General features: G+C 37.9%; 1 protein-coding gene across 3 annotated transcripts in view; it reads left to right on the top strand.

The window, feature by feature from the left end:
- The window catches only part of SPHKAP (SPHK1 interactor, AKAP domain containing), a 174,412-nt gene that overhangs the window by 92,325 nt on the left and 68,978 nt on the right, over positions 1-13,109 (top strand). For all 3 annotated transcript variants that reach the window (XM_056121583.1, XM_056121575.1, XM_056121591.1), the window contains exon 3: positions 70-177. In XM_056121583.1, the coding sequence (XP_055977558.1) occupies positions 70-177 (108 nt within the window). The remainder of the gene's footprint in view (positions 1-69; positions 178-13,109) is intronic.

Raw genomic sequence — 13,109 nt, 5'->3', positions numbered from 1 at the left:
GAAAAAGGGCTGCTTGCTTCAAGAGCGAACCTTGCCGAACAGCACTGAGGATTTTTTCTGTTCCTTTAGGTTCTGCGCAGTAGTAGCTTGCTGGAGTCCACAGATTACTGGCTGCAAAATCAGAGGACCCCCTGCCAGATTGGCTTTGTAGAAGACAAGTCTGAGAACTGCGCTTCTGTAAGTACAAACAAATCTTGGATAAGATCCGATGAAGCCGGGAATTGAGCATGGGTGCTCATGCCTAGAAAAGGTTTCGTAACTTGCCAAAGAGGTTGGGGAAGTATCCCCATTGAAAATATAGAATTAGTTTTTGGAGTTTATTACATAACTCAGCACCCAGATTATTATAGCATGCAAAGCTCAGGTTTCCATACTACTTCGCTACATTTAACAGGTAAATTAATTTGATACTTCTTTAAAAGGATGCTTGTATTTCCCAAGTTGATTGAGAAAAGCAACTCATAGTTTGTATAATGAGAAATTAAAGTAGCAGTAAGGACCTCTTTCGGATTAACTTCAGGATATTTTTAATTTCTCTTAGTCTGTTCTCATGAAAATTTTGTAAAAATTTTCTCCTATTCTTATGGAGTTATAGTCACAATTTGAAAACTGTTTTGATCTAAGATATATACAAAGTATCTCAGTATGCTGACCCTGAGTCTGAGACTTACATTCAAAACCTTTTCCTCCTCCTAAGGGAAGAGACATTCTTTTATTTTTTTTTCCTTTTTGCATCACACCCGGAGATGCTCAAGATTTACTCCTGCCTTTGCACTCAGGAATTACTCCTGACGGTGCTTGGGGAACCATATGGGATGCTGGGAATTGAACCCAGGTCAGCAGCGTGCAAGGCAAACGCCCTACCCACTGTACTATCGCTCCAGCCCCCAGAAAGAGACATTCTCAAAGATCAAAATAATTCTTATGCTTAGACCATAAGTTCTCATTGTTGATTGGAACTATGTTCTGTCCTATATATTTTACATAGTCCTGTGTTTCATTTTAGTCTCAGTCACCTGCTCTAATGAGGTTATGATTACAGAGATGGTTGGGGATAATTCCGAAAATGAAATTCTCATGACTCAACTCAGAGCATCAGTTCTGAGCTATTCCTGGAGGTAAATTGTATGCCAGCATTTGAAGGAAAGAAATAAAAGAAAGAAAGAAGGAAAGGGAGGGAGGGAGGGAGGGAGGAAGGAAGGAAGGAAGGAAGAAAGGAAGGAAGGAAGGAAGGAAGGAAGGAAGGAAGGAAGGAAGGAAGGAAGGAAGGAAGGAGGGAGGGAGGGAGGGAGGGAAGGGAGGGAGGGAGGGAGGGAGGGAGGGAGGGAGGGAAGGAAGGGAGGAAGGGAGGAAGGGAGGGAGAGAGGGAGGAAGAGAAGGCGGGCGGGCAGGCGAGCATCTTTTTATATACATTGAGCAAAACCAGAGCTGGCGGGGATGTGAAACATTTAAGAGTGCAGAGCCTCGTAACTCATGGAAAGTAATTCCATCTAACAGACTTAATTCAATCTCCTTTTAAAGGCAAATCACTTTGATCACTTTAGGAGCTTTTGATTCTTATCAGGAAAATTAGTTACTAGCTAAAATCCAAAATCCGCTGAGGAAAATGGAAAAGATTAGGTGAAAAATAGTCTAATAGTGATATTTGCAAATTCAAATTCTGAGATGAGTTTGAAAATTCACGCATTTACTGATTAAGATCTATAATTACACTGCTATAAATTGTAACAGGGAGGAAATTGAAGAGGAAAAAGTGTCAGTGGCTACACTCTGGTCAGTGTGATCTAGGAAATTCCTGGATTAAATATTTATTGGAAAAAGTGGGAAAATCAAGGCACCAAAACTATATAAATATATAAATAGTGAAACTCAAAGAATTATTCTATAAACTTTATATTTTTGGAGTCTGGATTATAGATCTATGACTGAAGTTCTAAATTGTTAGTCAAAGTGATTATCTTTGGATCTTCTTAAGGGTTAAGAAAGTTCTTATCCTCTTCTCAACAAAGCAAATGGATTCAAATTTAGACACAAAATCAAATGACTTATTTTCTTGAATCTTTGTCCCTCTATAGTGTCAACTGAGAGCAATGTAGCTGAACTATTCATTCTGCCTTCATATCTCCTGTTTTTTTTCAAGTAGAGAATAAAGTATAAACACAATTAAGAAACATATTGGAAGATTTGTAACCCCACACTCATTGGGGATAATTAAAGTTGACATAAACATTAAAAATTTCCTTGACGCTAAACTTGAAATTTTTGGATCCCAATTCAAAATAGTCCCAATTCCTCAAATAATTCTTTAAGCATGCCCTCGGGATCTTCAAATCCTCTTTCTCTTACTCAGCTGCTAGAGAGAGAGAGAAGAAAACTGTTCAGATTTGGACATTGCTAAAAGAAAATTGTTTGCTAGAGGAAAAAGCGAGGTGAATTGGAGAAATAACTGAACTAAAATAGCTATAACCCCATCCCCTCCCCAAGGTAGTTAACGTGTCCAGGAGAAATTATTCCAATCCATTTCAAATCAGATTCTCCACATCAGCATGAAAATGACAATGTAATTTGAAGGAGAAAAGAAGACTACATTAAAATAACTTCATGAAATCTAATTCAAAAGGGACTTTAACAAAATCATCTGAAACCTCAAACTATGTACAGATTGTCACAACAGAATGTGGAGAATCTGAGACAGTGTTATATTACATTACGCTCTAGAACTTTGAGATACCTCATTTTATGTAAATCATCACCTCTTTAATTCATTCTTTCTTGATCAAATATTGCAATTTCTTTTCATGTGCACCTACATTTTCTGAACTTAAGACATCCAGCTAGAAATTTTATGGGGGACAGTCTCAGGCTCATTAGCCCTCAAAGTGTCGTGAGCATTTTGTGAGCAGGACTTCTTTTTAAATATTAGGTAATGGTTTTCATCATTATCTCAATAGATGAATGCATTCTTCCACAGCTTTAAGAAAATACAGTGAAAATTAGTGTGGGCACAATGTGAAAGAAACACGATACGGAGCCAGATCAAAAGTTTGAAATCACTGGTGGAGGGATGGGTATTTGATCATTGTATAATTGAAACCCAAGCACAAAAATTTGTAAGTCTACAACTGTACCTCATGGTATCTCACTAATAAAAATTTTAAAAAAATAAAAAATAAAAAAGATTTTGCAAACCAAAAAAAAATAAAGTTTGAAGTCACTCTTAAAAGTTTTCAAGAAACACTAAATTTGAAAACAAAACTAAATTTGTCTTTCTAAATAGTCTTCCTGACAAATGATTAAAAAAAATTTTAGATACTCTCTAATTTTGCATTATAAAAATTTTAAAAATCAACTCATATACTGAACTTCAGAATTTCCCTTTCCCCACCGCCATTGGTTTATCCTTGGTTTACAGTATAATGGAACTTTAGAGGTTTTGTTAGACACCATCATCAGTATATCATTTTCACCTCTCCTACCACCTAGGAGCTGATGTTATACCACCACCTAAAATGAAAACTTCTTTACACTGAGTATTAGTTTGGTTGTTCATTTAAAAAGTGACATGTGACATGCCAGAGATACAGTCCAGTAGTTATGAACCTAGCCTACATGCAGTCAACCTGAGTTAGATCTCTAGTACTTCTATGGTCCCCTCTCATCACTGCCAATGTGATATCTGAGCACTCCTGATATTCCCTCAACCTGCACCCCCTTCTCGACACCCCCAGAAAAGTTAAATGTCAAGGAGAGTAATGGAATTTGTAGCCAATCCCCTAACCTATCAGCTGAGACATTATCTTAATGAAGGTCTCTAGCACGAGACCAAAGGAACTAATTGTAAAGCACTCAATTTTTTTAAATCCAAAGTTCATTTAGGTCTTTTAAATCTGATATTGCTCTCTGCTGTATAATGGGATTGGATGATTTAAAACAGGTATTCAGTAACTATGTTTTGGTGTAAGTGCTTTAATAAAATGACCTTGGAAATAGAGTCTGAGCTATCATCCTCCAAAATATTTTGACATGTATTTTATTGGTCAACCTCAATATTGAAAGTGTGTTTTATATGTTCAATGTGTAAATAAATAAATGAAGTCCTTAAGGAATTTTTTTTTTTGCATTTGCTTTTTTTGTCCTTAAGAAATTCTTTTTTTTTTTGCATTTGCTTTTTTTGTCCTTAAGGAATTCTTTTTTTTTTTTTTTGCATTTGATTTTTGAGTCACACCCAGCAATGAACAGGGGTTACTCCTGGCTTTGCACTCAGAAATTATTCTTGGTGGTGCTCAGGGGACCATATTGCGATGCTGGGAATCGAACCCAGGTCAGCAGCGTGCAAGGCAAATGCCCTACCCACTGTACTATCGCTCCAGCCCCCTTAAGGAATTCTTCAGCATGAAATTTGGCAGAACTTAAATAGTTCATGAGTATTCACTGGGTCTCAAATATGGGTTATGGAGATTGCCTTGCATGTGGTCAACCCAGGTTTTATCCCTGACATCCTATATGGCTGGAGCGATAGCACAGCGGTAGGGCATTTGACTTGCACGCAGCCAACATGGCCGACCCGAGTTCGATTCCTCCACCCCTCTCGGAGAGCCCGGCAAGCTACCAAGAGTATCTCACCCACACGGCAGAGCCTGGCAAGCCACCCATGATGTATTTGATATGCCAAACACAGTAACAACAAAATCTCCAATGGAGATGTTACTGGGCCCACTCGAGCAAATCGATGAACAACAGGAAGGGGCCTTTACCTTTTACCTTATCCTATGTGGTTCCCTGAGTTCATTAGGAGTGATCCTTAAGCACAGAGCCAGAGTAAGCCCTGAATACAACCAGGTATGGCCAAAACAAAATAAAAAATAGTTAATTCAAAAAAATTATTCTGCTAAAGATAAATAGAAAATTAAGTAGTCAATAATCTCACAGTTTTGATGTATTTCAGTGAGAAATATTATTTATTGTTCTTTTCTTGATAAGCTTTTAACTAAGGAGAAAATTGTTGTAATAACAGGGATTGTGTGAAATTTGAAACTCCAAAGTTCTTCTGAGCTATTTTAATAATGCACACATCTGTCAAAATTAATTTAAAAAAAAAACAGTTGGACATAGCACAAACACCCAGGTTTTAAAAGTACACTTAGATCTATTCGTCTGACTGTATTTTTAGCAAAAAAACAATTAGGATACATAAAACATATGATTATGTATTTGAAACCCAAGTTAACATGCTTAATTAAGTTTTGCTTTGAAAGAACATTGGGGCAAAGAGAGCACTGTTCTATCACTTAGCAAAATAACCCAGCACTCATTGCTAAGACCCATCTCAGTCTCTTATCCACACACTTCCCAGTCTGACTGATTTTCAAGACTCCCTTAAAGTCACCAGGAGAACCCGCCAGTCTCCTATCTATCAGTCTGATCTTGCCAACAACTCCAACTTATATACTTAACTACCAATTTGACATTTACAACGGAATGTCTTAAAGACATCTGCCATCCTATTCCTCCTTTTAGATCCAGCCTAGTCTTCAGCCTTCCCCATCACATTAAATGAAACTTCCATTCACTGAGAAATTCAAGCAAGCAGAATGAATTATTCCTGATTTTTCTCTTTCCTTCATCCAACCCAGGAAGATGTTCATGTCAATGTTGATTATGTACAATATTTCAGCCATCTTAAATATATATAAAAATAATTCTAATTTCATTAAGTCTTTATTTCCTTATACTTAAATCTTTGCAAAATATATTTGTAAATGACCCATAAATCTTCATGATATACGGGGGTATGGTGCCGCCAGAAGGTCAGTCTGTAACCAAACCACTGTGAGGGGAGTGCATCAGCAGCCTGATGGCACCGTCAGACTTTTAGATACCCCAAAATTGCTGCTGTGCCTTTGGCCAGACCCCAAAAACTTGGGGCAAAGTTTACCAAGAAAGTAAAAGGCCAAAAGTTAGGTATGTGGGAGACACACCCACAAACCACCTCCGGCTCAGCTACATAATTGGAAGCATGGCCTCTCTGGTTCCTGATCAAACTGCTTAATGGCCATGATCCCAGAGACTCAGAAATTAATCTTGGAACCCAAAGGCTTTTGGCAGAAATGTGTCCTGTCCCTGCAGTAGGTTACTGGCACCAGGCCACTCCAGGTGGGAATAGTTTTCATACCTTGGCCTGTTCCCCCTGGAGGCCTGGTATGCCATCCATCCTCCAGAGGCCACTGGACAGACAGGTTTGGGCCTGCAGTGATGAGACACACAAGGCCTCACCAGATGGGGGTAGAACCGGCCCTTTCCTCCCCATCCTAACAAGACCCTGAGTCGCAGCCTACAAACAGCCTCTCTGGCTCCTGATCAAACCACTTAACGGCCATGATCCCAGGGACACAGAAACAAATCTCGAAACCCAGCGGCTTTTGGAAGAACTGCATCTGGGTGCATCTGGACTGCATACAAGGTGGCCGCCACCTCAGAGCTTATTGGAAAGCCAGGTATGAGCCAGCGGTGATGGGTCAACTGCAGTCTCATGGGAAGGGAGGCGGTACCAGCCCATCCTTCACACTCTACCGAGGTCACGAGTTCCCCCCCCCACGAGCAGCTCTCCGGCACAGCCATAATACGAGACGCACAGAAACCAATCTCGTAATTATCTGGCTCTTTGCAGAAATCCAAAATTGCGGTCGTATAACATTATATTTGCTCGAGCGGGCCCAGTAACGTCTCCATTGGAGACTTTGTTGTTACTATAGTAGAGTAAATCATGCTCAATTGTAATTGCTGTTCTAAAGTTTCTCAGACAACCTCTAGTTCTTCTGAGCTAACTTCCGTTCATTTGTGTCATACGGACTTTTATCCAACCCTCGATGAGACATAGAAGAAAAAATCCTCCATCTCTCCCAAATGATCCCTGGTCACCTGGTGCTCTGATAACTGGCTACATACACTTGGAGGAAGGACCTGTAATGGCAGGCTCAGGATACCTGTCTATTGGCAGAGATTCCTTAATCTCTGCCCGCCCTCTGCCTCAACCACCAAATTGAATCTAGTACCAATGGAACATTCCAGAAGACCAGTTTCTAGATTAAAATGTATTGAACTTCTAATAACTTATTTATTTTTATGAAATATAATGCAAATACACAACAGGTAATTTGGGGGTGGGAGGAGAATTAAATACACCTTAATCCCGTCACTTACTGGATCTATGTATTTGGCAACCCATATATTTTTTTCTACAATTTCCCCACATAACCCAGAACTAACTAAAGTGTCAACTCATCTTGTTTCTAATAGAATTGTGACCTATAAGTTGAAAATCTTTTTTTTCCAAAGAAGTTAAAATTATACTTTCTATATAAAGTCTGACTTATAAATGTTGGCCAATACTACAATTGTTTTTAGATACTGTGTGTAAGTAAAAACAGATGACATCTATAAAATGAACATTTTGGTGGAACCCATTTGTCATTCTATCTGGTTTTCACCTGGCCTCATTTGTGCTTCCTGTCAAACTTCTATTTGCCTTTGGATTTTGGGCTCTCTGATACCAAATGATCCCTTTATTGTTTTCTAGATCAAGAATTCTATGAATCTAGGATCAAGCACACAGCAGAATTCTGTTTTTCGTTTTCTGACTTCACTTTCCTAAACTTTTCCTGCTCTGCAAAAATAGATAATATCACCATTCTATGCCTTCTCTCCAAAGAATGACTTGAAAAACATCACGGTCATCACGGCCCTCCCGTTGTTCATCGATTTGCTCGAGCGGGCCCAGTAACGTCTCCATCATGAGACTTATTGTTACTGTGTTTGGCATATCGAGTACGTCATGGGTAGCTCGCCGGGCTCTACCATGCGGGCGAGATCCTCTCGGTAGCTTGCCGGGCTCTCCGAGAGGGGCTGAGGAATCAAACTCGAGTCGGCCATGTTGGCTGCGTGCAAGGCAAACGCCCTACCGCTGTGCTATGGCTCCAGACAAAAAACATAGTCATAACTAATTTTAAAATAAACATAGAAATACAGGAATCACACTAATAAATTTTCCACTTGTTCCAATTACACAAATAACTGTATTCTTGGTCTGCCAACACCACCATTCCACAGCATCACAAAATTCCTCATGGATTACTGAGTCAGTTCAGTAACTGAATCAAGATCCTGGTTCTAGTTAAAATCAAATCGTACATTGATTATGAGTCGATAGAGCAAAGGATTCCTATTTTTCCAAACTTTTTAAAAAATATATATTGATGTTTTGTAACAATCCTAGTTTTTAAAGTGTTATGCTAATTGATGGTCAACAAAGAAACACCTCAACATTGGAAAGATGCATTATTCATTTGTCAGAACTTAATACTGATACAAAATGTCAACTGATGTGTTATTCCTTACACCACTTACTAAAGAATAGTCTTCATAATCTGCCCATCTAAATTACTGATACATTTGTTAAATCGTAGAACACTAAATTGTAGAACATTACATTGTAGAATGCTCAAATGAACCTGAGAAACTGGAGCATCAATTCTACTCAGTGTTGAGGTGAGAAAGTGAAAGAGCAATGAAAGTGAGGATTGTGCAGCAACAATACGGAGCAAATTTGTAGTAAACTGAGTCTGAAGCATAAAGCCACCAATTAATAGTACAGTGAATGCAAATATTCTACTCAATTACCCATTGAAAATGCAATAATTCTATTAAAATTTAATAAAATGTACATTATTTTATTTTAGGATCATCATGTTTATTTGGGCCATAAAATAAGTATATTATCATCCATTCTGAAGACACAAAATTAGTATTAGTGGAAAATTCTGAGATATTTAACTTTACTGTTTTATGCTTACTTTTCCAAGTAGCATTGTTGGGTCTTATGATGACAAACTATAATCTTGAGGGTTTTAGAAGTATGAGCGAAGTAGATCATACCTTAAAATTTTCCAGTTGAAAGCAAATGGGAATATTTAGAGCAAAGTTCCCAGTATAAAAGCATAAAATAAATGCAAGGAATCATGATGCCCAAAAGTAGAGAGAAAGAAGGAAGCTGCCTGCCACAGAGAGAGGGGTGAGGTTGGCAGGAGGGATACTGGGGACATTGTTGGTAGAAAATACAAACTGGTGAAGGAATGGATGTTCAATCATTGTATGACTGAAACTCGGTTGTGAAAGCTTTGTAACTGTATCTCACAGTGATTCAATAAAAAAAATACTAAAAAAACAAAAAGCAAGCTCATAACAAATAAATAAAATAAATGCAAGGAATTGTGTTTATGAGAGAGCATAGTGAATGAATAAGAATGATCAGGAAGATTCCACTAGAGGAAAGTTTGATGTCATAAATAATGTTCAATTCCAAATAGTAAAAGGCACAGATGAATTTTCTCTCCTATCATCCACAGTTGTTCCATCCTTTCTGAAAATAAACACAGCAGCAATTGTTTTTATTATCAAAGTTCTCTGTAATAGATTTAAATGGAACTCTGGGTTACAGATACGTTCATTATTCTTCTTTAGCCTTTAGACCTGTCATGTCCCATTACAATAAAAAGTATCTTCAAGATGAAATATAAAATAATAACTAATGAAGACAAAGAGCACATAAAATAATGGATAGTTTAGGTAAATAAAGATAAAATAAGGTGGGTTGCTGGAACACAAAAATTGTTTCCTGACAAAATGCAGTTTTCTCTCTCTTATGCTGAGAGAATAAATTGTCCATTCATGTCAAAGTTTATCAATTACTTTGAAGCAACTCTTCTTACTAATTCTCAAATTTCTTAAACTTTCCCTGTGGGAATCCTCAAAGAGTGCATGATATTGTTTATTTTATCATTAAAAATGTAACAAAATGAGAACCTTGTTGTTACTTTAGAAATATTCCTCATTCCTCATATTAACATGTCCAGAATGTAAGGTGAGATCACAAAAATAGTTCTAGATAGGATTCAAATTCTGCGTCCTGTCAATTCTCGATGGGCTAGCTCAATCTAGGAAATTCACCATGTCTAAAATAAGAGTTTTTATTGTAATGCCTTTGAACTCTGAAATTTGTTATTTACCAGCTTATTGCTCTCTTCCTTCTCATATATTGGGTTATAAATTTCCCAACAATGCAATCGAATCAGACTTCAACAGGTGCACATTTTGAGACCAGTTTTGAATTTTATTCTAAGGGCGTTTGCCTTGCACATGGCCGACCCGGCCGACCCAAGTTTGATTCCTCCGCCCCTCTCAGAGAGCCCAGCAAGTTACCCAGAGTATCTCACCCGCACGGCAAAGCCTGGCAAGCTACCCGTGATATATTCAATATGCCAAACACAGTAACAACAAGTCTCTCAGTGTTACTGGCCTGCTTGAGCAAACCTAACTCCCTGAGGGATTTTCTTAGCTGAAACTGTCTCTCTTTCTCATTCGTCAAGTAAACTTGCTAAACCTTAATCTAATTCGTTCCTCTTTTCCTTCTGGGGGTGGGGGGAGGGGAGGTGTACCTGCAGCAGAGCTAGGCATCATATCCTGGGACTGGTTGGGTGACCATGATGAGTGGGGAATCCAACCTACAGTATCTGCTCCTGACTTTTTGGGTTATCACTTTGCTCATAGCTGATTTTAAATTTAAGCTTGAGTTTTTCCAGAGTCAGTTTGAAATCACCTCAATTGTGTGGAGAGTTTGGATGTGTTTCTTTCCTATGAACCACTCACCTAACTGGGCTCCTACTCTGGGAGCTGGCTGATGCCAGTATCCCGGTTCTTCTTGGCTGACTTCTTTGGGAATGTAAACTCTGCTTTACCAGAAATTTAGTGTGAGAAAGCCATGGCCTATTCTCAGCATGACTCATCTGTGATAACTTTGGTGGACAGCCAAGGTGGAAGACAGAAACCCCTAGTTTCTTGGCCTCCATTAAATAAATGAGCATTTAATATGATCAGCTTAGCCTCCAGAATTTGAAATGATAAAGGATAAGATATTGTGACAGTTTGTGATTCTCTGTCTTTTATTAACCCTTGTTTGGGAGCTCATGAGTGTAGAAAGTCAAAGGGAGCTTCTCTTATGAAGAGTTGAAGAAAGGGGGAGTAGGCATGGGGAGGGAGACTGGGTTGTCATTTAAATGCCACAGATTCTCTTTGTATCGTAACTAGGTTTTCTTGAATAATTTTTTTATTTCCTTCATGCTCTTACGAAGGTTTCTAGAAAATTGAAATATTCACCTTTCTATTTTCTAACCTTGAAAATATTCACTGGTCTTGACACTTTTTGGTTTCATGGGGGAATTGGTCCATGAAGCATTTCACGTTCTCATTCTTGACCTGATTTTTATTACTGTAGTTTATTCCCAAGCTGCTTCACTCTGTGCTACCTGCCTGGCCCTTTGAGTTGCTTAATTTTGTGATGTAGCATGGTTTTTAATTCTAGAATCAGGAGACTGATGTCTCCACAGAGAGATAAGTTAAAATCTATATGCATTTACTGTTTTTGAATGTACATATTTTCTTATAAGAATTAAGATGTTTTGCCGGGGAAGAGCATCTCATTTTTTTGGTATACAGCTGACAGGTATAACATTTGTGGAGTGAGCTAAGATTTCCTTCAGAAAAAACATAAGATAAAACTTATGTAACAATGTGGAGTTCAATGTGTGAAGATCTGTTGGCTAATTTTATTTAGTAAACATTAAATAGAAATCAAGAATAGTCATGGGAAGCATGCTAAAGTTTTTGAATTATTATTTTTCTCTGAAAATTGGGCTGGAGTGATAGCACAGTGGGTAGGGCATTTGCCTTGCACGTGGCTGGCCCGGCCGACCGGGGTTTGATTCCTCTGCCCCTCTCAGAGAGCCCGGCAAGCTACCAAGAGTATCTTGCCCGCACAACAAAGCTTGGCAAGCTACCAGTGACATATTCAATATGCCAAACACAGTAACAACAAATCTCACAATGGAGACGTTACTGGGTCCACTCGAGCAAATGGATGAACAACGGGAGGACAGTGCTACAGTGCTCTGAAAATTATTTAGATACCATTGAAAATTTACTTTTTAAAATTTAAAGAGTGTAGCTAAGATAATTCCACAAAGTAACTAAACAAGTTAAAAGGTTCCCCTTAATACTATGAAGGTTGATTTTTTGATATAATTATTGGCTGGAAGCCACTTAGGCATCAAAGAAAATTTGACAAGAATAATGATATCAGAGAGCTGAAACTGAGTCATTCCTTCTAGTAATAATTTTAAGGTAGACCTAATTATCTATTGATGCTGCTAATTTATTTCAACATGGATGTGTTATCAACCTATAGAATAATTAAGTCATGTATCCTGGACCCTATCAGAATTTGTATGTAATTTCTTTCAGAAACTTATGGATCCATTTCTCTTTACCAAAGAAAATTATCCAGTCACTGCAATTTTTATCTTAGATCACTTTATCACTTTATTAAATAATATTAGGTAGACACAAGCTAAAAAAAACCTAATGTTAAGAATCATATTTCATTTATCACAACAAACTCCTAATAACTTAGTCAATGTGAGCTGAAAAATTACTTCAAATTTTAAGACTCTTTTCAAATGCTTGCTCATTGTTCTTGACAGTACAGTAATGGAACAAAGAGATATTTTGCTAATTAGTGAGAACAGCATCATTTTTCTGGCTTTTTTTTCCTCCAGTGACCTTCGGTATGGTGTTCTGCTAACTCAGCAGATTGCTACTGTTCTGATGCTTACTCTGTGGAAACAAGCTCTGTCTTAACTCCTTAAAAGAGAAAAAAACTAGGGGTATATTTTTAGCCTACCTTATTACTGCAAAGGGAATTCGTCAATCAATGCCACAGCCTTCGAGCTGTTCTTATGACAACTCAATTTTATTGACTTTTTTCTTCTTTTAGGAAGCTTATCTGCAAAAATGTTCCCCTTTCTTTTGACACTAAGACCTTTTCACACTCTTCATATAGCAGAGATTCCTTGGCTCAAAAGATAGTTATTTGAAAGAAGAAAAGCAAGCAAAAATTGCATTTGAGCCCTATTCATGTGCCTGAAAATTTAAGTGGGAATTAATTTGCTTAGACGTCCATCTGACCTTTTAGTTTATGAAAGCATTTCTCAAACTAAATC

This window comes from Sorex fumeus, unplaced genomic scaffold (genome assembly GCF_029834395.1).
Source record: "Sorex fumeus unplaced genomic scaffold, SorFum_2.1 ptg000005l, whole genome shotgun sequence".
NCBI lineage: Eukaryota > Metazoa > Chordata > Mammalia > Eulipotyphla > Soricidae > Sorex > Sorex fumeus.
This window is presented reverse-complemented; position numbering and strand designations above follow the sequence as displayed.